The sequence below is a fragment of the Nycticebus coucang genome, chromosome X, assembly GCF_027406575.1.
Source record: "Nycticebus coucang isolate mNycCou1 chromosome X, mNycCou1.pri, whole genome shotgun sequence".
In the NCBI taxonomy this organism is placed as follows: Eukaryota; Metazoa; Chordata; class Mammalia; order Primates; family Lorisidae; genus Nycticebus; species Nycticebus coucang.
The window spans coordinates 179,307,011-179,331,503 of NC_069804.1; the positions used below are offsets into that span (position 1 = coordinate 179,307,011).

At 39.4% G+C, this 24,493-nt stretch overlaps 1 protein-coding gene across 1 annotated transcript in view; it reads left to right on the forward strand.

The window, feature by feature from the left end:
- The window catches only part of AFF2 (ALF transcription elongation factor 2), a 485,141-nt gene that overhangs the window by 268,506 nt on the left and 192,142 nt on the right, over positions 1 to 24,493 (forward strand). The window contains exon 4 of the mRNA XM_053580856.1: positions 23,261 to 23,305. Within this exon, the coding sequence (XP_053436831.1) occupies positions 23,261 to 23,305 (45 nt within the window). The remainder of the gene's footprint in view (positions 1 to 23,260; positions 23,306 to 24,493) is intronic.

The following is a 24,493-nucleotide window of genomic DNA, read 5'->3' on the forward strand; positions in this document are numbered from 1 at the left end:
GGCTTAAACAACAGTACTTTGTTGCCTCCCAGTCTGGAGGTGATAGAATTCCATGATCAAGGTGTTGGCAGGAAAGTTTCCTTCTAAGGACTGTGAGACAGAATCTCTCCCTAGAGCTCTCCCTGGCTTGTGGAAGGGTGTATTATCTCCTCCTGAGCCTGCACATTATCTTCCCTCTATGTGTAAATTTCTCCCAATTTCCCCCTTTCATAAGAATTCTAGCCCTATTGGATCCGATCCCAACCTAATTTTAAGTTGAATACCTCTATAAAGATCCTGTCACTAAATAAGGTCACATTCGGAGGTACTGCAGATTAGGACTTCGGCATAAATTTTGCAGAGGACACAATCCAACCCATAATAATGGCCATTAACAATATAGGTTATGTTCCATTTGTCTCGAAGCCCCTATAGTATTTAATTCAGTGCCTGCACTACAGTAAAACAAGCAATGGGCCTGATGCGGTAAAAGCCAACAGGCCTAGGTTCTAATCTCATTTTTATCAACCCATGAGTCAGGCAATCCAAGTCTTCTTCCCCATCTAACTGTGAGGCTCCTGATTCCTACCTTAACGGGAGCTATGAACATTAGTGTTCATATATATGCTAAGCACCCACACCTAATAGATGTTCAGTAAACAGTAGCTATTACTCAGATCTTTGCTAAATAAGTGAATGAAAACTTATCGGAAGGGATGATGAAAACTTAAACATCTAATCACAACTATTTGTCAGAATTGAGTTTTGAAAATTTTTCCCATTTCATTTCATGATTTTATACAGGTGGTTCCCAAGTTACAAACTTCTATGTACAACTTGCACTTACAAATGGGGGCTATTACAGTAAGTCCCTGAGTTACAAACATCTGACTGACATATGAGTTGGTGTTATGAACAGAGGCTATTACAGGTAACAGGTAAATGTGCCTGTTACCACTTACATGCAAATTCAAGTTAAGGACAAACCTGTAGAACCTATCTCATTTATAACCTGTGGAGCGCCCACATCCAATCAATATGTAATGAAAAGGAATTAATACACTGTTTTAGAATGGTGTGAGAGGTTAACCAATTTTCTGAACCAATTTTGTGAACTAGAATCAACATTGTGGCCCTGTGTGTGTACATAACTGTGTTTGAGAAGTTCAAATTGTGTCTTTGAGGTGTGATATTTAGTATGTAGTCTGGTAAAGCCAGTTTATCACTCCAAACTGAAATGTATCTCTTAAATTTCCGAAGTGTATGTAATTTTGTTAGAAAAAATTTTCCAATGACAGCAATATATTATAGACAGATAGGCACTTGTACAGAAACTAGAAAAATGCAAAGTTCCCACCAACATTGTTTTTCATTATAGTTTCAGTTCAGTAGCACAGGCGTGTCACAGTCAGCTTCACATTTCCTTTTTGCCTGCTTGTCTCAACATTGCAATGGTGGCTAAATGTGCATTACTCGCTGTTTGGTGGAAGCAGATGAGAAAATCAGTAACACCAAAAAGCCAACTTCATAATCACTGGTTTTTCACTCTGTGTCAATTGCTGTACATCACAGAGATATAGATACGTGTAGTTGTCATGTTAAAGGTGATTAAAAGATGTTGAATCTGTAATCGCTACAATGAAAGAGATTGTCATCAATAAAGAGACTCTCGAGCTAGGAAGTTGTATTGATCTGAGCTCAGGAATTTGCAAACTCTGTATCTCAGTTATCTTGTGGTCCACAACTGCAAAAGAGACAGTAGCAGGTTTCGTGGAAGAAGTTTCATATTTTGATTAAAAGGACGCTGTTCATTTTCAGCTTTCAGGTCCTAACGTGGGCCTTCTCAGTGGGTGACTACATTGTCATTCTCATTATCTGAAAGTTGACGTATACCTTTGGCAGCACATCCTAAGTGGTTTAGTAGTCATGGGAACATTGTTTGGAGGAGAGAGAAAACTTTAGGGATTGTTTATCTTTCCTCAGAAGTATCCACAGGCTGCAATTGGTTTTATACTTGTAAAGCAGTGTAGAATTAATTCTGAGTCAAAATGCGTAGTAAATGACAGTGCAATAAGAGTGAGGCAGGAACGGTGTACTTCCATTAAGTTGTCTGTTTGAAGCAGTTCCACAGAGCCATGTATCAAGAACCGTGTCTGCGTGGATCCCTGTGAATATCAAACTCGCATGATGCAGGTCAGAGCGGCCATGCCAATTTTTGTTTGGAGCCTAAACCAACATTCTCTGTGCAGAGCCGACCCACCTTCCCACTGGCCTGCGTCTGTTCTCACCATCCTCTTCTTTATGCTTGGGTGGTCATATTTTGAAATTTCCCCAGGACCAGTTTGTCATGCAGTCACGTTTCTCATCACATCTGAAGGATGCTGTGCCTCGCATGATAATGAGGCCCTCTTTGTTTCAGCTGCTGCACTGCTCTCGGTAACTCCCATCAGCGTCTGCAGTGTGAGGCTAATGCCCTGCTAGTGGCGCATGGAGGGCCTCTCGGAGCAATACAGCTCGCTTGTTACACAGTTGGATTTTTAAAAACAGATTTACATCAGTTTCGGGTTTTCAGCTGTTGAGTTTACTCTGTTTTTTAAAGTGCATTAAAACAATTTATGAATGTCAGTTGCAAGCCTTGCGTGTGTGGCATGGGTATGTCAGCCCAGATTATTGTGCCCATGTATACAACTTACTGTTTACAAAAGAGGCTGGACTAAGTTACTGATGCCCATGTGAATATGTTCCACAGGAAGACATTCCTGCCAGGCATTCATTTCTTTATGTATTTACTAGCTGTGATGGTGCCTTTCCCACCTGAACTACTGAAGAATATTATTCTCGGTCTTCTTTTGAAATAATCATTATTTGGTTTCAAATTGCTTTTAATTGTATACTAAGAACATATTGCCTCTATAGAGATGTAGTCTGCCAATTTTATACAATATGTCTCCATGCCTTATCTCAGCCAGTTAAGAATCTGTAATCCTTATCTAGACCCTGGGAAAGCAGAGGAACCTTGGTGCAGTAAAAGGGTAATGGATTGAGTTTTTGTGGTCTCACATGTTTTCCCCCTAGCTGATCATACCACTGTTCCAATAGAATCTGTCCCCTGAATTTGATTAGAAATATTGATTATTACTAAAGATAAATAATTCACCAGAAAACTCTCTGAGACCTTAAGAATCATCATTCTAAACGCATATAACACAGGAGCCAGATAGCCAGAAAGAAACAATAGACCAGAGAGACAATCAGACCGCTTCGTTTCGTAGTGAGAAGACTGTAACCAAGACAGCAAGAGTGATTCGCCACAGACACACAGTGAGATAAAGGAAACCTGCTGAATCATAGAGCCTAACTACCAAAATAATAGAGAGGGATGGTCCATATGATGTACTTTGAGACTGTCAAAAGTTAACTTGACAAAATGGAAAACATCTGAGAGCCCAGTCCTTACTGAGAGTGTTCTGGAAAGGAACACTCCTCAAAGGAAGCAGTAGCTTTACAATTTTATGAAATTATTACTCTCAGCCTTGATAATCAATTTATTTGACCACTAGTCAGTCTTACATTTTTGTGAGTTCTGCAAAAACTGGGATACTTGCTCTCCAGAATCCTCATTTCCTATAGGTAAAGAACTTGAGAGAGATCCAGAGAGAAGGGGTAGAACCAGAATCTTCTGGGTTCAGCTGCAGGACTTTTTCCCATGGGCTACCCCTCTTCTTACACTGTAAACCATATATATTTTAAATCCCTTCTCTGTTGTTGATATATTGCAATCTCATATCTAGGCTGGCTTATTATGAGATTTATTCATTGCCAACCTCTGAAAACAGAGCGATATAAAATAACTCTGTTGATATGTTGAATTGTCTAGTCAGTGGATCTGGTTATCAAAGGGTTAGCTTGTCCATGCTTAAGGTTGAAAGAGGATTTAAACAGGACCAGACTACCAGGTCTGTTCACTTTGAAAGCTTTGGGTGATGATAATACTATAAAGAGCAGATTTTCTCTCATTAGAGCCAAATAGAACCAACCAGCCAGTTGTGAGTCCATTAGAAGGAACTTGTGAGAAATGCAACCTTTGAAAAATAAGGCTTTGAAATTCCCATAAGGAAGACCCATTTTACCATTAGATTGCTTGTCATGGGCCAGTATATATTTATTCCATATACTCTTTCATATAGACATTTCACATTTGCAGGGAAAAACATTAAAATTTCAAAAGCAGAAATTCATAACAGCTCAATTAATTCTTTTTTTTCAAACTTTTGCTTCTGAATTACATGTCTGTATTAAACAGCCTCAGCATAATCTTACCTCCTAGTTTGATTTGATTTGTTGTGTACAAAGAAGAATGACACCAAATGCTCTCATGGCTTTTTTAATCAGTGTCTTTTTGAGAATTTACACAATAGCCTATTGAGTTCCACATTCTATTTTTTTGGTATAGATTAATTTGAAGCTATTTTACTAGCCATGGTGATTGTGAATGCAAGGAAATATCATCATATTTTGTTTATTCTACACAGCTAGGTATATACTATATATGACCTTGTGCTCATCAAAACAATGGAGACATTAGGGTCATTGAACCTCAATTTATATTTTCATTACATTATGTTATACTGCACAATAAAGGAGTTTTGCAAAATAAAAATAAAAATTTAGCATAACTACTATTTTTAATAGCTGTTCCTATATTTAGGGGAATATAATATAGTTTATATAGCTGCCCTTGGGGACAGCTATGATCAAGTTTTCACTCTAGATGGACGAGGCCAGGAGGTCACTGTCACCCTATGATCTGACTGATGGTATATACCACAGTATCTAATTAGGGAGCCCCATTGCAAGTGATGATTTTCTCTTTGGTGTCCCCTTCCATTTAAGGGCTTGATGTTAGGGCTGCATTAGTGAAGTTAGACCAGGAGAAGAAAAAAAAAAAAAGCCGGAAATGGCCTAAATTTTCAAAAGTATAACTCACAGACACCATTAGAGAGGAGGCACAGATGGATCCTTTGCAGGAGTAAGACAGTTGCAGCTGCTCAAATGCATGAAATTTCTCCCCAGAAATTTATAAATATTGTTATTTTATGCACTTAAATTGTACTTTTCAAAATAGGTTTATTCATCCAACATTCTTTTCTCCAAACTTCCATTTTACTAGCATTGTATTACTTCATCACTTTGCATTGATGGGCTCAGTTCTTAATACTGAACATGGCCATGACCTCTTGCACACCAGTTAACCTCACTATGCTCTACAGCCAAAGACTCAAAGGAGGAACTCCAGCCCTTTGCCTAGCACACCTGGCTCTAGGAAAAGCTGGATTCTGACTTCCTAATGGTCTAGTCTTTGTTGGTGTAAGTGGGGCCAGGCCGGGCCTACATTGCTGGGTGATTGGAGAGGAAGCTTATCAAAGAGGTACACATAGACTTTTCTTCCCTTTCATGTAGCTTCTGTGCTTGCTTTCACACTAGTTTCTTGTGCATCTCTTTTTCACTGTCTTAAAAATCACCCCATCATCTTACTATTCAAAATTCTTAAAGAGAGACTATATTTGGGTACTGTTTTCTTGGGTAAGATGGCATACAAGCCTACTGCCCCCATCACTCCTTCCCAACAGAATACAGAGGAGACTGTGTAGATAAATCTAGTGTATTTCCAGTAGAAGAAAGTTGATCTGAGATCTTTGAGTTGCTTACATTGAAATAAATTTAAATGAATCAGATAGAAACATGAACTAACGAGTCTCCTGTCATCAGAGTCATGTAAGCAGTGGTTGTATGATGTGATGATAAGAACTTGGCCTTTTCAAAGCAAGTGGATTCTTGTTGATCCCAGACCTTCCATTCACATGGCTGTGTGAGCTTGGGCAAATCATTTCACCTGTCTGTACCGTATTTGTCCTCATCTTTAAATGGACCAAAAGGTAGAAAGTTAGAATGTATAATGCCCAGAGCCTTTTCTGTCAAGAGCCTACTAGGAAAAGAATATGTCCGTTCATTATTGGACAAGCAACTCAGAAATATTCCATAGAGAATGGAGTAGGAGCATTCATTTTGCATGTGAAGAATGGCATATTTATTATCAGAAGTATTTCATTTATGACCTGACTCTTCCCCTCCCTGTCCTCCAACAGATTTAGTAGATTTCGGTCAAAGCTTTAATACTTTAGGCCAAAGGCCTCTACTGTACTGGTAATGGCTGCCTGCCAGAGTCAGTCATTTTTCAGAGTGCCTGTTTTACTGTAAGTAACCAGAATTCCTGAAGATGGAATGGTTGTCCCTGCTGTTTTTGGCTGTTTCTCTGTTCCTTGAAAAGAGCAAGGGAAAGAGTATGCTATGTTGAATGAGCACGTGTCTTCTTTCATTCTGCCATGGCACTAGTAAGCTCATTTTACCACAGATTTATAACTCCTAAAATCAATATTGAGTGTGAGTGTTGGTGGGAGGGCAGTCAGTATACAGGGTGCTTTGGACTGCCAGTAAACCCGGAGGAATATCCTTTAATGGGGTGTAACATAACCAAGAAACAAAAGCTAACGGAAGAGTCAAGAACTAGAGTATTAAGGTACTGAACTCATCACATGTACCTTACAAATAGGTAGAACTATTTATGTATCAATAATATTTAAAAATTAAAAAAAAGCCTAAAAAAAAGAAATGGTAGAAGATACCTAGTAATGGGATTGCAGGATGAGATGGAAGATCGACTTTTAGCTCTTTGAGGATTCTCCATACTTCTCTCCAAAAAGGCTGTATTAGTTTTCAGTCCCAACAGCAGAGTCGAAGTGTCCCCTTCTCTCCACATCCATGCCAGCATCTGCAGTTTTGGGACTTTGTGATGTGGGCTAATCTTACTGGACTTAGGTAACATCTATAAGTAGTTTTGATTTGCATTTCTCTGATGATTAAAGACAATAAGCATTTTTTCATGTGTTTGTAGGCCATTCATCTGTCATCCTTGGAGAAGTTTCTGTTTAATTTTCTTGCCCACTTAGGGGGCTGTCTGCACTTTTCTTATTGTTTAATATGAATTTTCTGTAGATTCTAGTTATCAGGTCTTTGTCAGATTCATAACATTCAAAAATCTCCCATTCCAAAGGCTGTCTGTTTGCTTTGTGGTACCCTTAGCTGTGCAAGAGCTTTTCAACTTAATTAAATCCCAGACCTTCCATTTGATCCTGCAATTCCATTACAAGGTATCTACCCAGAGGAACAGTAATCATTTTACCAGAAAGACATTTTCACCAGAATGGTTATTGTGGCTCTATTCATAATCACTAAGTCCTAGAAGCAACATAAGTGCCCATCAACCCATGGATGGATCAACAAACTGTGGCATATTAGGTGAGATCCTATATATACCATGGAATACTATTCAGCCACTAAAAAAGATGGAAACTTTACATGCTTTACATTTACCTGGATAGAGTTGAAATACATTCTTCTCAGTCAAGCATGCACTGAGGGTGGCAGGTTCGAACCCAGCCCAGGCCAGATAAACATCAATGACAACTGCAACAATAAAAAAATAGCTGGCATTGTGGCAGGTGCCTACACTCCCAACTACTTGGGAGGCTGAGGCAAGAGAATCGCTTAAGCCCAAAGAGTTTGAGGTTGCTGTGAGCTGTGATGCCATAGCACTCTACCAAGGGTGACATAGTAAAACTCTGTCTCAAAAAAAAAAAAAAAAAGAAAAGAAAAAGAATGGAAAAATAAATATCCAGTGTACTCCACACTAATATGAAACCAATATATAAACAATTATATGCTCACATGAACAATAAAACACAACTAGAACTTTATCCTGGAAGTGAGAACAATGTAAACTAAAAATTTATATCCTCATATTAATTTGAAATTTAAAAAAAGAAATAGTAGAATAAATGCTGGATTGAGTAGCCAAAAACCCAGGTGCTGGTCTTCAATACTGACTAGCTATAAGCCTCAGACAAGTCATGTATTCTGAAGACTCAGTTTTTTTATCTTAAAAAATGAAACTCATTCTATCTTCTTTGCCTACTTCAGAGAGTTTTTGTGAGCAAAAAAATGAGACTTGGTTTGGGGGTGGAGATGTAAAAGGACTTTGTAACCTAGCAAGGACTCTTAACTGGCAAGAAATTCTTTGTATTAGCAACGGTCTTAGTAGCAGTAATAATAGAAGGATATTCTTAATATCACTCTCATATAAATGCCTTCATTCCTTTTTGCTTTCATCTGACATCAGGATGCTGTTGGTTTAAAATTAAAGGGTTAAGATCTTCACTTTGAGGTTTTAGGAGATATCTCCTGGAGTTAGATTATCATTTGTAATGAACACAAACTGAGAATCTTGAAAATGCTAATTGGAGAGCTTAACATTACATAATAGATGTTAGATGCTGCCCTAAAACTTTGTGGCATCCTGATAAGGTGCCATGCTTTCCTTTTGAGCACAGATTGTAAAACAAAGGCAAAACATTTAAAAGGTAATGAAGCGTATTTTATAAGTATACTTAAGTGCCAGGCTAGATAATTTCAATATTAGCATGATCATAATAAATTTTTATTTACAGAATGCCCTCAGCCCAGAGATTTCTTAATACCCAACTAAATGAATGCTAAGTATTACTAATTGCACCATTTAAATTGGTAAGTTATTTTAGATGTAAAGGGTCCTTTCTCTTTATGATAACCCTTTTGCATGAGGAAAGACCTTAAAAGAGTCTAAGGATCTTCAAATAACACTTTATAGTATACCATATATTGGTGAGTTTATTTATCTTAAGTTGAGTGCTTTTATAGATTCCAACTATATGTCTTGGCTACAAATCTTGTTTTTTTGTGCTCGTGGCATCAGTGAGAATAAATGGAAGTTGTAGAGTCTGTGAAGGCCACTGGGGGGAATTTCCCAATCTCCTAATATATCAGTGTCTTTTCCTGTCTGTTTTTGATGGGGTCCAACAACAGGTCAACATCCTTAGGTAAAGAAAGGCTTCCTAAGAGTGAGCAGCAGTCATTGAAAGTAAATTAATGAAATCTAGTATCTGCTGATCACTTTGACAAGAAGGAATTCTTGCTGCCAACATTTAGAAACCACTAGAAGTGGTCTCCATTGGAAACCAGGTTTCGACTTTCTGCCCTGGGCTGCCAAAAGTAGTGCAGGAGAAAATGCGAAAGTAAGTTGAACTTTGAATTATAATTTCAATGACTGTCTAGTGGAATGGATTCACATACTCTGGCACTGCACCTTTGAGGCTTTCGGCTGATTTGCATAAGATAAAAATCTGTCTGGTCTGACAGTTGAAAAGGTCGCTAGCACACTTGATGTCTGGTGGTCTCAGTACATTCCCAAATCTTGAATAAAATGGAAGATTTAGGAACAATCGTGGTTTTTTTTTTTCAAAATAATCTTTTCAAATAGAGCCATTTCTACATGTTTCAGCTTCAAGTTTATTGACTTAGCCAAGTATAGAGTATATTTTCACTACCACACAGCAATAACCTCTTATTCAATGAGAAGCTCTCTCATGATTGAGTCGCTTTAGCTTTGGGGCCAACATGTTATTTTGGAAAATGACATCTAATTGTCATTGTGGTCTCCCTGATATTAACAATTGAACTGTTCACATTTTAATGCTTCCACTGAAATTCTAAAGCATATTGTCTGTCTGTTTTCATTGCTTGCTGGGATGGGTTGACATTTTTACTTTTGCAGATCATGCAGGCTTTGTACCTATGAAAGGTGCAGCTTTGAATTTTAGATTGGAGACTTCTACTAATTAGAGATCATCTAACACAAGTTGAAGCTTTGAAATGAATCTGCTTTGTACCACAGATTGATATATTTCTTTTAACAGGCAGGAGTCACCTTGGAAGCTGGACTCTAGGCCAATCCCTTTGTTTTACATCTGAGGAAATGATGGCTTGCCAAAGTCTTACAGTTTGTTGGTGAACCAAAAGCACTTCTTCAAGACAGTTAGTTCAGGAAAGTTAACTAAGATCTCATGAAATACTCAGGGAATCCTGAGGGTAGGGACAGAGTGTTATATAGTGATGTCTAGCATGCTCAGAGAAACTCTTTTGTCACATTAATCTATCACATTTTCTATTCTTAGCCAATTACATTTGACTATGCCAGAACTAAGTGCTTTCAGGAAACTATATTTTGTCTTTTTAAAATGCCCTAGTCACTGCCTATCTGAATTTTTTTCTCTTTTTCAAGTTAAGGTCATATCTCACTACTTTGAGCATCCTGGGTCCATGGACATTTTTCTCTTTTGTGATTTCCTGTAATAGTTATTGTCAGAGCCATGTAGCTGGCTTCTAAAATAGGATCACCGCACAATCTGAGGTTTCTAGTATAGTCCTGATTTCAATTCATTTTCCCCATAACTGGATATTCTGGAAATTTCTATACTTGTCCATGAAAATTTCTATATTTACTCACTCAAAGAAAAATTCTTCTGCCCATGTGCAGGATTCAGGGATCAGAACATACATCCTAACTTGCACTGTCATTACTCGTTTTAGGTGTATATGTCTTATCTACTCATGCACATTATATGTGAGTTACTACAAAAGTTTTGAGATAAACTGTGTTATTGTTTATCTATTGTTTCACTTCCAAGTAATATAGTTACCAGTAAATTTTCTGATTCACTTGTGCAAATCTCAACTTGCTTGGTGTATTGATGTTGCTAGGGGGTGGGGGCTTCATTTGTTTTCATCGACGTAGATTTTATATTTCTTAAATTTTGTGTATTTCTAAATTTTTGTAATGGCCACACATACAAGGTGTCCCAAAAATTGCCACTAAAGGTCACTTTACATAGGGGAAATGGAAAATTGTAGCTAAAGGTACCTTTATTTACACAATTTTCATTACAAAATTTTACAGACTATTAACAAAATATCCTTGATGTGTTGGCCACCACTTTGAAAAATTTGTAACGAATCTTTTGTAAATAAAGGTACATTTAGCTATAATTTCCCGTTTCCCTATGTTGGGTGACTTCAGGGGTGACTTTTGGTACATCTTTTATATTCCTTATCTTAGTTCATTTTGTGTTGCTATAACAGAATAATTGAAACTGTGTAATTAATAAAGAACAGAAATGTATTGGCTCACAGTTTTGGAAGGTGAGAACTCCACGATCAAGGTTCTTTTTGCATCATAACGTGGCAGAAAGTATCGCATGGAGGAAGGACAAAGAAAAAGGGCAAGGGGAAAGAGAGAGAGAAGCAAAAGCAGGCTGAAGTTGTTACTTTGTTTTAATCAGGAGCCCACTCCTGTGATAATGGCATTAATCCATTCATGAGCCTGCATGGCCTAATCACCTCTTAACAGTGTCACCTCTTACTCCTGTTACGGTGACAATTAAATTTCCGCATAAGATTTTGAAAGGACAAACCTTCAAGCCCTAGACTCCCATGGAAACCTACCATTTATCATCTACTGAATTTCCCATGGTGTTTAGCTCAGTGCATAATGGAGATTTAATGTATAGTGTTCATTTCAGATTATTTCTTTAAAATGAGCAATTTCTCCAAATCCTAATTTTGAAAGTATTTTTGACACATTGTTTCTTATCAAGAATAAGTTTGGTTATTTCATTAAGAGTTTGCTTTATCAGTAATCTGTTGTGTTTGTATCTAAAATTATAAACACCTGCTAGCTGCCTGTTTATTTTGCGTATTTTCACAGCTCAGAAATAATCAATACTGCGTTTTCCTACAGATGTGAGTCAGGCTATGTCTTTGGTGCTGTGCCTATGCTGTCCACATTAATTGGCATAAACCGTTAACTTTCATAAGCCCTGGTACACCACGCATCACTCTTTCTTTGGTTTCAATGTGTAATGCAATGTGATTGAGACACTCCACAGAGCCGGCCCACACTTAATGTCACAGACCCTTTCTTTATGACACACACTGTGTTAAGGATCTGTGTTTTTCGTAGAGTGTTTTTCTGGGAAAGCGCCATGCCCTTCCATGAGCTGGGAGTTTCAAAAGTCTCCCATAAATGCTGGACAAATGGGGCCTCGGGACCATGTTGCTAGCTAACCGGAGATACTAAGCAAGGCCCAGGGGGAGTTTAAGAGACAGGAACTTCTTGTGTTTGTTTTATTGATTTTTCTGCAAAAAAAAAAAAAAAGTGTAACAAATTATGGTGTTTTCAAATAAAAGCATTAGGGATAGATTCTAGTTTTAGAGAGCAGTTTCCAGGACACACATGCAAGTATATTTTGGGGAAGGCTGGATGTACCAGGACATAAGTAACAAAGCCAGGTTGCTTAAGAAAGCAAGATAGGTAAGTGCCAGAGTTGAGAACCATTATTTCTAAATGGACAAAGCGAGAATTGTACCCATTCTCCCTTCTCAGATATGTGACCATCTCCATGAGAATCAAGATTTACTCTGACATAGTTTACTTATCAGGAAACCAGTCTGAGATTGATGATATCAAAAAGAAGGTTGTCTTTCAATTCATTTGAATACAAACTGAGCTGACAACCCATAGCTACTATGGCATATTTTTTTAAGCAAAATCAGGCACCTGCATTGACCTCCTATTTACATTTCTTTGAGAAGAAAAAAAAATCACATAAAAGCTATCAAGAAACACATTTCACAGTAGGCAAATTAATTGGTTTTACAGTATTTGAATGGAGGGTTTGTCAAATAAAACATGCCATGACAGTTAATAGTGTCATTTAGAGCCAGAAAATTATTGGCTTATTTGTTATTGGATAGAAGGAAGGCAAACATTTTGTATTAGAAAGTTTCAATGTGTTTAAAATCCTCATTAGGGATTAATGGACATGCTTGTTTAGCATAGCGCCTCATTAATTTGAGGCTAAACAGTTACTTCTGTGTTTCAATCTCAGTGTTATTTCTTAACGTTTTTTTTACTTTCCTTTAATTAGATCTTGCATTTGAGTTTGGTCTCTACACCATTGGAGATGTAGAATTAATTAATGAGATTTATAAATCTAATGAAAGTGAGTTATTCTTAGCTATCGTTTCATTTTAGTGAGCAGTTAAACCACATGTAAGTGGGCGCAGATCTAAGAGATTTCAGAAGTAGAGAAAAAATGTGAACTTCCCTGAATATATTTAGCAGTGTCACTTGGCATTAATAGATAAAAGTGTTTTAATTAGAGTTATAAATAATAGGGGAGCCGGTAAGGATTCGGTTCCCATGCGCATGGCTTGTTCTTGAGGAGCATCACTGTCAAAGAAGAGCAATTGTAACCCTGTTTCTGTGGAATCGCAGTGTCATCCACTGGCAATTAAGACAATCCTAAGTGCAGGGTTTAGAGAGTCAATAAGGCGCCAAGTTCATTAGAGGTTAGTCTGAAAGTGGAGCCACTTTCTATCAAGAGTATTCTGGTGTCACATTTTTATTGAGGGCATGTGTGGAGACAATTTATAAAGTCTATTCCATTTACATTGCTTTAAGGGAAATGTAGCTCAAAATCAAACCGAAATCTGGGTTTCTCATTTTAAAACAGACATTAAAATCATTAGCTATATGTTCAAGAGACTGTAGTAGTTTCTTCAGGGTGAGGGATTGTGAATGTCAAGGAAAGACCTTTTCAAAACCTAAGAGCCAAAGATACATATTTAAAAGCTTTCTTTTGTAAATGGGGTTATAGTATTTAATTTAAGACCCCATAATATGCCCATGGCAACGTCTTCAGAAGCTAGCAGGAAAACTTGAATTGCAGCCTCATTTTTGTTTCCAATGAGAAAGTCCTTGTATCTTTAAATACCATAAATGCTTTGAAAATCTTGTCAATCCGACATTATAAAAGATGATCGTCTTTTAAAATGTTTTATGACAACAATCACATATTAAATGTGTAAGATGCTTGCTTAAACACAAAATACCCACAGGATTCAAAATAGTTCTCCTTAAAGCACTTCAGAAACTCCCTCTAGTCTTGTGTAGGAATGATTTCTCTCAGAGGAATAAGGGTTAATCGAGTTCTCTGTGCTCCTCTAGACACGGAGCTGAATTCAGTTAGTCCCAGAAGAGATTCTTAAGCTTTGGGACCATATTTGGCCCTGGCCTTCATTTCATCAGGCCTTCTGGATACTATGACAGGAGCCACCCAGCCACCCGGTGTGGGATCCCACCAAGTCATTGTTCCTACCTCTGGGCTCTCTGCTTATTCCATTGAGAATGAAGCTTCTTATAGATTAGAGCAGTTGGAGGACTGTGAACTGTGGTTAATTAATCAGTGTTGGGAAACCAGAGCCTAATGGCTAAATCATCAGAGCTACTTGGCCTTCATCTCCTTTCTTTGCCTCCGCCTCCTTCTGCCTTTATCTCTATCCCCTGAGTATACACAGAGCCTAGGTCTGTGTTACACATTATCCTCGTTCTCACTCTCCCTTCAACATAACAGATAGCTGTGTTCTATTTCCCTAGCAAACCACAATTCCATGTTCCTGATCTCCAAGACAATTATTCCAACTTTTACTTTCCCCTCCCATTTCAGATACTCACACCCCACTCTTAGCTGATGAGCTTGTACTTCATAGAGAAAAATAGACACAATCAGACAAGTACCATCTCATCCTCTCATCTTTAATTCCTCCAACCCGGCTGTTTATGTACCTAGGCACCTGTTACAATGGAAAAGTATCCACAAGTGTCTGTGCTCCTATGTCAGGCCAGCCTCTCCAGCTATGTCCTGACTCCCTCTCTCCTTCTCAAGGACTTTGCTTTTACAATCATCTATTTTCTCTTCTGCAATACTTTTCCCCTCTCCACTGCATTCTGCTCACCAGTACATAAATATGCCATAATATCATCCCTCTTAAAAAAACAAAACCAAACCAAACAAAAACCTTGACTTTGCACCCCTACTTCCTAACATCCCATTCCTCTACTCCCTTTGACAATATGTTTATTTACTCTCTCCATTTCTGCTCCTCACACTAACTCCTCAATACACAACTGAGGTTACATCTCCACTATGCTGCTGTAACAGCTCTGACCAAGGTGGTTGCTGATGACTTAGATATTGCCAAGGCCAATGGCGAATTCTGTGTCTATATCTTAATGAATGGCTACTTTCTCCTTGAAGCACTCCCCCCCGGCCAAAGCTTCTAGGAACCCATGCTTGCCTATTTTTCTCCTGCCTTCATATCCACCCTTAAGAATTCATGTTTGGGTTTGGGATGCACATCATGTGATAGATAATATGGCATGTTATATGGAATGTGTCCTCCAAGCAAAAGAGATTGTAAGTGATCTTTTGGTTGATTTTCGTTTTAGGATGACTCAATTTTATAGATAAGGTATATAGTACTTATATACTACGTGTCATATATGACTTATTACCTAAAGTTTGCCTTTTTAAGTATGTTTGTATTGGTTAGCATAAAAATTATTTGGTATTTCTTATGTATTTAAAAACCACAGGCAGGGGAAGAGAGTGTACTTGGGACTTGAAAATTTGCATTAATAATTCACATTGGAAATAATCCATGCACCACAGATGGAGAACTGAACATTGAAAACAGACTACTACATGTAGTAAAATAGACAACATAGGATAGAATAAAATAGAGAGTAAATGAAATCATGGAATCCAAAAGACACCTGCAAGATGATCTCACCTGGTGACCAGCCCAAGATGAAAGGTGGTTTATCTGAAGCCAAATAGGAAATACATGCACGTGTGTTTGTGTGTATGCACACACATGCATATACACGTTAGATGTTAGCATGAGCTTGTTAACTATCCTATACATACTTTTTAACTGTCCTGTATTTTTAAAAAACTCCCCCTTATTCTGAGATTATACCCTTATTACCTCATGGATTTTACAATATTCTTTCTTTTATGAGAGTAACAGCGATAGTATTTGGTTTGGTTTTGTAATTTTTTTATTGACAAAACACAAAGGTGGAAATCTTATATGTATCCCCTATTATTTTTATACTGATATGTGAAATACAAAACATGAGGGACTTGTATCATATCCTATGCATTCTCTGTCCAGGCTGTGCAGGCTGGAGGCTGGAGAGTAAGGAAGTGAATTGTCTCAAATCACACAGCTAATTAGTGTGGTAGAGCTCGGATATGGAACTACCGTTTCCAGACTGTCAGGTTCTTTTCACTTCCTTATAAGATATGTTATCAGAAAGTGAGATCGCTGCTTAGCGGTCATTTAGTTACTTTATGCTAGGAGAGTGTTCTGTGATCATTAGAGAGGTCAGGAGCATATGAAAACTCTTAAAACTTCTATATTTACTTTTTAATTGACAGAATTCAAAGGCAGACTTCCTTCCTGCTTTATATGTTTTATATATTTAGATCATTTATTAGTCCACTTCTGTTTGTACACCTCTCGTTTTGCAGTCTCTTCTTTTACTGGGACGGACTGCGAGCCTGTGTGGAAGAGAGCTGTTAACATTAATGGAAGTGGAGTAACTAAGGATTTAGTGGAAACTATATTTTAATCCTAAATGGTGCTTGGTTGCAGGGCTGATACTTAGACAAGACAGAAGTGGGTACCCTGCAGGCCCTGAGGAGATGGATGAATACCTAGGAATTTCAAAGGAAGGGACCATGACCAGAGGGTCTGTGGGTTGTCAGGCTGGCAGCAAGCACGGACAGAGGTCAAGAAGGGGCAAGCAAATGGGGGCAGAGGCTGGGAGGCTGGCAGAGAGAAGGAGGAGGAGACAGCTCGAGTCTGAGCCCAGAATGAAAGAATCTAGATGAGAAGCCAAAAGAATAAGTAAGTAGGAGGTCTGGCCGCAGGAACCTGGCCAGAAGATGGTGCACAGCTGGAGCATGAGTGTGGGCAGAAGGGCCTCATTGCCCAGCCCAGGTGACCTGAGGCAGGGCATCCTCAGGGGATATGGACAGGTGGCAAGGCTCTTCCTTCCAGATAGGGTGTTGGTTTTTTGCAGTAATATTTCTAGATGTGTACCTCGTTTTACTTTAAGACTGTAACATACTCTCACCTGCCCCTTATAGTTCACTTTTCTATAGAAATTAGTCATTAGACCAAATAAATGAACAGTGAGCTAATGGCTATTCAGAGCCCACTGAATTAAGTACCCTCCACTTGAAATTCCATCTGCCATTAGGTCCTCTCAGCTGATGGCGGGCCTTTTGGCATACACATTCCACTGTTGCCCATACCTAATGTAATCAGTGGAGAGATGTCCTCATAATGAAGCATGTCGCCTACCCTCCCTCCCTCCCTCAACTCCCCCTCCCATACCCTCTCACATTCCATCTCCAGCCTTCTTTGTCACCTTTAGTAAAAGCCAGCAGATGGAGCAGCAGCCTGAGGCTCCCATATGCTGGGCCCCTGAATAGGGTTTTGTAATTAGCAACATTCATAAGATGTCATGGGGGCTAGTTTGCAAGGTGACCAAACTGTCTCCTCAGAGGTCCCAAGCCTCAAGGCACTGATGTTTTCTGAGGGGGGAACTAAGAACAGAAGGTACTGACGGTCACTTAACATGGATCCACTACTAGGCTAAGTTGATCTTATATATGTCACTTCATTTCGACCTCACAAAAATCTGAGAAGTGGGCCTATTTTTTATTTCTGTTACATAGATAGGGATACAGAGGCTTAGAGACATCTAAGCGGCTGACTCAAGGTCACAAAGCTAGGTAAGTTTCAGATCTCGGATTAAAATCCAAGTTTGTTGCTCTTCAAAGGCCATATGCTCTTTCACTGCCTATTGGAGCCCCCAGCAAATATAGCAAATTATCACATTTATTTGCTCAAATAAATCAAAATTCATCGCTACTTCTTTGTCTTTAGTTTTATGTTCATGTGTGATTCTACACAAAGGATCGTTTTCCATACTTGTTCTTTTCTTTCTTAGACAGGATGGTGCATTTTCACTTATTTTGCATAAATTATGTTGGCCAGGAGACTTTCTTAAAACTTATCAGAAATAGTATTTTAAAGTAAACAGCAACTCTTTGGACACCCAGGACTTTTGCCATATTAAAATGAAATTGGCAGATGAGCTGTACCATGTCACTGTTGTGAAATTGTTTCTGTTTTGATTAAAGTTATATTACCTGAGGACTTCTGTCTACAGCTAATGTAATATTAACTGTTCTCATTTAATCGGAGACTCATGAATACAAACTAGAATAGGGACAGGCGAAGGTGAGGCAGGAATCAAGAGGCAGACGGATCCCGGTGTACACTGCGTTTGTAGTCCTCCAGATTCATTTTGGAAAACTGGAACTCCCTGGATGGGGAGAGAAGGGATTTCAAACTGCACACAAATAGGAACCTTGCAAGTCGCTCTTATCTGTTTTTCACAAATGACCAATGATGGGGATTAAAATTTTTAAAAGAACTAAAAACTCATTTGATAGTACAATTTTATAACCTGAGCTTTCATTTTATTAGTAATGCTGTGTCAAGGGAACTCTGTGTCCCATAAATCAATCATGGGGATAAGTGTGGCAATTTGTTAAATAAAACACAAACCTAAGTAGTTTGGAAACTACCATCGATGCCAGTTGTGGGTATTAGTTAACTGGGCTCAGTTATTTAATTTGTAATTAAACTCACTATTTTTAAGTTTTACTTTGAGAAGTCTTCATCAAGGTAGACTATGAATATGCCTATATTAGTGGACTTTGAGTGTCAGGTATTTGGGGCTAACTTTAGGATGATGTTAGAAAAAAATGACTTTCTTTCACTTACAGTCCCTTAATAGTAATGTACTCAGGCGTGTATTTAACTTCTCTAGGTCAACCATGTGTTGATCCTTATTCTTTTAATGTTTTAAATTAATCTCCATGATTTCTATTAGTGCTGGCTGCTGCTAGTGTCTCTCAATGCCACAATCAGGGTATTTTTAACATCTTGTATTACCCTAATCGCCAGGAAGTATGCTCTAAACTGATTAATTCCAGAATGATTAAAACATCCTATGTAATTCATTTATTGTTGCTGCAGTTAATAGAATATTTGATGATTTAGCGGCATCCTGTTATTTCCTAAGATATGTATTTATCACCAGGCAGATGATCTGTGCATGGTGCCTCTGTGGCTACATGGGGTGGCAGCCTGAATCGTCAGATGGAGAGAGAGTAGACACTTGTGAGGGCTCCCAGGCAACTCACCACCTGCCCAATGTGCTTCTCCCTTTCCTGGCCCTCAGAGGACCATGTCCGTGCCCAGCACAAGAGGGTCGTCCGGGGCCAGGAGTGAGAGCACAACTTCCCCTGTGAGCCTGAGCCGTGCAGCTTGCTTTCTGCTCCAAGAGGAGGGGGTGCAGAGGGGGAATGCGAAAGGACGCTGCCGCTCTGAGTGGCTAACTTGCGCTTTGTGGACTATCTGAATACTCAAGAGTGGATTTAAAGAGAGGAGAAGGTGGCTCCGGAATTAAGCAGCAGCTTGGCGACTTGACAGGCAGCAGTTCTAATCCCAGGGCCACCACTAGTTTTCTTCCTCACTCTTTCTTTCACACCTGTCCGAGTGAGTCCTCCAGGATTGCTAGGGGAGGTGTTTGTGGGTGTGTGTGTAAGAGCAAAAGAGAGTGCAAAAGGACAGAATCCAGGGCTGAGCCCCAGCTTTAGCACAGCTCCCTTCCAGTGTGCAGAGTGACCCGGGCGCGGCTCCACAAGGGGCACAGAGACTGAAGTGGCCTCAGGAGGCCCCAGCACTGCTCAGCCATGTCAAATCCTTGGCCTCTCACTCCCATATGGAGTGAGGACTACAGTGGGGACCTCGGCGGCTGGGAGCTTCTGTCAGACATGGCTCTGTCTGTGGACCCGGTAGGTACCCTTTTCCTGGCACTTAAATCAGACCTCCTGTGTGGTATTGTCTGCTTTCCCCTGTCAATGTTGTCTCCCCAGTTTGTGTGGCGTCTTGAAGGCAGAAATGATGCTGTCTTCAGTGTCTTTAAATCCTGCCCTTTGGCACCATCCTGAGCACAGTGTGAGCTCAATCAGGAGTTGTTGTCTAAAGAAATAAATGGGAGAACTGATGAATGGGCGGACAGCCGCGGAATGAATGCGATCCTATTACCCTTGTTAAGCCTACCTTACAATGTATGTCCCAGTGGGTCCCTAATTGTTTGTTTTGCTGTCCCATCTAGACATTTAACTCTGAGAGAAAGAGGCTGAGTCTCTAGTGATTTGTAATACCAACCCCCATGCCTTGCACTTATCTAGGCACAGAAATGTTTGCTGGTTCATTAAAAAGCACTTGTAGCTCAAATGTAGTTGTCTTTGGGTGAAAGCAGCTGTGGGGCAGGGCTAGATGGATTTGTGGGACTAGTGACTTCATGAGAATGTTGGATTCCAGAATTTTCTCAAAAAGAAAAATATCTAAACACTGGGTGTGGATACATACTTATTTGACTGCTCGTGTCTGTAAAGTTCTTCTCAGTCCTGAGTGCTACGGACCCCTATAGTCATTATTAGATTTGCTGTAAAGCCCCAGAGTCCATGAGCCTTTCTATTTTGACAGCATTTCCTCCATAAAGAAATGGCTATTTCTAATTTGAGGTAAGAGATGGTATTTGCAGTTGGCAAGAGTGAATCAGATCTTAGTTTGAAAAGACAAGGAGACTGGACTTAATGATAGAAGTAAGGAGAACAACAGGGCAAGGTTAATAACCTGACTCATCGCGTGGGCTTTGCAGCTCACAAAGCACATTCACAGCACTTATTCCATTGGATGCTCACAGAAACCCTGTAACTTGAAAGGGACAAGGCTAATTTTATTTTATTTTATTTTAATTTTACAGTTGGGAAGACCAGAACTCAGAGGGGTAAAGTTGGCAAAGTTATTAAGTCCTGTTTTTAAAAGTGATAGGTCACCTCTTTTGATTTGTAGGCAAGGGTTCTTGCTATGTCTGAGTATCACTGATATTTTTTGTCTATACAGAAATTAGCACTGATGTGTTTGTGCGGAGAAAGGAGAACAAAGACTTTTTCATGAGACTAGGCCATCATGTTTAGCTTAGGCAGCCCACACTAATGCAATGCAATAATCACATTGAAAAGTGAAGCCTTTGTTACAATCCTTTTGATCTTTATATTTGGGGAAGGTATTGCTCAGGAAGTTCAAGAATTGTCTTGCAAAATACAGTTGCTGGAGCATTGGGTAATGGAATGAGATATTATTTGTGGGTAAGAATTACCAGTTGAGTCCTATAATCATGGAACATGTTAAAGCAGCATCTACCAGCGTATTAGCAATAGTTGTCAATTGAAAAGCAAAGCCAATAACTAACTAAAACTAAAAACCCAAGGATTTGAGGGTAAAGGAATCTGGGGATGTGCTGCAGTAAAATAATTAAGACCGATGTCTCACAGCCTTGGCTTGCATCATGGATCTCTAAGGGGGGGAGTGTGGATTACAGCACTTCCCACATTTATATGGACACAGAACCTTTTATTTTGCAGAATGAGTGTCAGCGGGATGGTCTCCTTTGTAGTAGTTAAGCACAGTTTATAGTTATGCTTTTACTGTGTGATTCTTCACATCCACCTTCCCTTCAAGACTGCAAACTCCATGAGTGAGGAAACTGTGTCTGTCTTTGCTTCCCATCGTACCTCTGCCTAGCACCAACCTGGTGGCACAGTCCTTGGCCCTCAAGAAATATTCATTGAATGAATGAATGAATGAATGAACTGTGCCAGGCCAAATCCCCTGTGGCTCTCTATCTGTATTTCAAGTGTTTTATAATGTATGCCCAGCCAACTTTTGAAGCTTTTTCTTCTCTCTTTCTTCTACCTAGTACTAGAATATCATTTGGCATTGGGAAGATGACTATATAATTTCTCATCCAGACTGGGACATTTTTGAAGGCGAAAGGAAATGCTATCAATGGTTACACAAGGACAGGTATAACTAGGACTTTGCTGGGCACCCCAGGATTGCTAGTCCCTCATCTCAGCCTGCCTCTCCTACTTGGGATTTTATGCTTCTCAGAGAAGGGACCCTCACTCATGGAGTTTACAGTCTTGAAGGGAAGGTGGATGTGAAGAATCACACAGTAAAAGCATAACTATAACCCAGCCCCGGCCAAAAACTGCAAAAAAAAAAAAAAAAAGAAGGTAAATCTTTCATCAGCGTTAAAGTCACTACTGTACATTCATTAATTTCAACCAGTGTATATTTCAACCCACCACCTCTGGCATATGGGGCCGGCACCCTACTCCTTTGAGCCACAGGTGCCTCCCCAAGATTTACCATATATTTAAACTTTTTTTTTTTAAAAAGTTCCATAATCTGTTTCCCATTCCCTTAAATAAAGTTAGTTTATACTGCAATCTATCAGAGAGTAACTAATTGCCCTTGCGAGGGACCTGGGGTGTGTAGATGCTATGGGGGTGGTCTGTCATCTATCAAGGCGGTGAATGAAAGAGACCCTCTGTTCTCCCTACCACAACAGGAGGGAAGCAGAAGTGATCATATTGTAATTCTGGAGAGGGCTAAGGTGTCTGAGGGATGCCCTTAACCTGCACAGGTGATGTGGTGATCAGCAGACATTTAGACAGTTGTCCCACTCCCAAGTTCCTCATCACGCACTACCCGGAAGCTGACATCTTATTTTGGTATTTAGCTTCCAGCTTTCACTGACTCTGGAACTGACTCCAGAGGAAAGGGCTGTGTGCCTGACATAGAGAAAGTCCTCAACATGTTTCTGCCAATGGCTTGAATTGTGACTGATTCAGAAAGTGACACACTGGGAAAGATGCCTTATGAGATTCACTTGCTGTATTCCTGAGATTCTCTCTAAGTGTCTGGGCAAGCTTGCAATTTACACAGATGTCTACCCTTAGCATTTCGGTAAGAATTGCAGGCATTTGGTTGGGCACTCAACTTCAAAAAGAGTTTGATTTAATCACAGAAGTGGTTTATATAGGCCTCATCTGTTTAATGACTAATATACTGAACTATGTCAGAGGGTTGAAGAGGCCTTGAAGGTCACAAGGTCGAGCTCCCACTTTGTATAGAAGAGTAAAGAGAAGCCCGGGGGAAGGGCCATGGCTCAGTGTCTCACGGCAAATCAGTGACAGAACAAAGAATTTTTTTCTGCACCTTGCACTGTGGTCTTACTGCTTCATTAAAGTAAAACAAAATAAGTCATTTGTAGATATTTTACCACTTCGTAGTTAATAGAAAAAATAATATCGGTAGCTCAATTTTCTCTCTACAATTTGTCCTACAGAGTAAACTATTACACAGTAAGCTTCTCTGAGAATAACTAGATTGTGCTTAATATATATATATATATATAATTTTGCTGTTTATTTTGTTTTAGGTGAGCCTTCCCAGTGATCCAAGCTGTGTTGAAGAAATCTTGCGGGTGAGTCGAAACCTTTATTTCTGTGCCTTTTAATAATGAAGTAATCCATCTGCTTAAGCTGTTTGAAGTAATTACTGTTCCATTTCAAGGAATACCATCCTGGGGAGTTTCCTTATCCTTCTGCTCATCCCAACTGTCTCGTTCCTTACCTGTTGTCTCTCCATCTTCTCACTGAGCTAGTCTTCTAGGATCACTCAGCTTCTGCCTCATACCTCCATCCTTATCACACAGAGACTCACCAGCTTCTTTTTTTTTATTTTTACATTTTTTTATTGTTAAATCATAACTATGTACATTAGTGCAATCAAGGGGTACAATGTGCTGGTTTCATATATAATCTGAAATATTCTCATTCACCAGCTTCTTTAGGAGACTGTCCTTGTTCCATCACCATCCCCTAAATCTTTGCCTTTCAACTTTCTGGGATCTCCACTCAGCCTCGCTGCTGCCTCCCACTACATTGTTCATGGTACGCGGATATGCAGAGTCTATGATGAGGGATGACTGGTGGGAGAGGCAAGGAGAGAACTGGAAATGATGGCATATTCTGGAAAGTGTTGCTTATGGGACTGAATAAATGCGTGGGAATGGCAGAGAGGCACAACTAAGTTGAAAAGGTGGCTATAACCTCTCCCAAAATAAACAAACCAAAAGGAAAAAGCAAAAGCCTGCCGGCCAAATGTGTCTTCCCACTTTCTCTGGTCACCAACATCATAAGGCAATATGGTATCTCAAGCATAGGTGCCATGGGGATGAATTGCTGTCCCAGCTCTGCCATTTATCACTTCAGTGACTTTGGAAAGATGACTTCGTCTTTCTGAATCTCCCTTCCTTGTCTGTAAAAGAGGACAATGACCTACCCTTACTCCCTTATAAGCTACCACATGGCATATAAATGCTGGTTATTGTGATAAATTATGATCAGTGTAGTCTTTCCTAGGAAACTATGCCAATTACAATTTGGCACCCCCTTCCCTTTCTGACCGAAGTCACCCCAACATCCTACAGAGGCTCACCCCACCATATGCCTTATCAGAAGCCCAGTGCCTGAATCAAATCCTGTGATAATACAGCCAAAGGAATAGTAAAGAGCAGAAAACTATTTACTGTTAATTGAGCCTGCCACCAGAGTTCACCTGTTGGGCATATTCATATATCTGTTTTAGCCCAAGAACATCATTACTGACT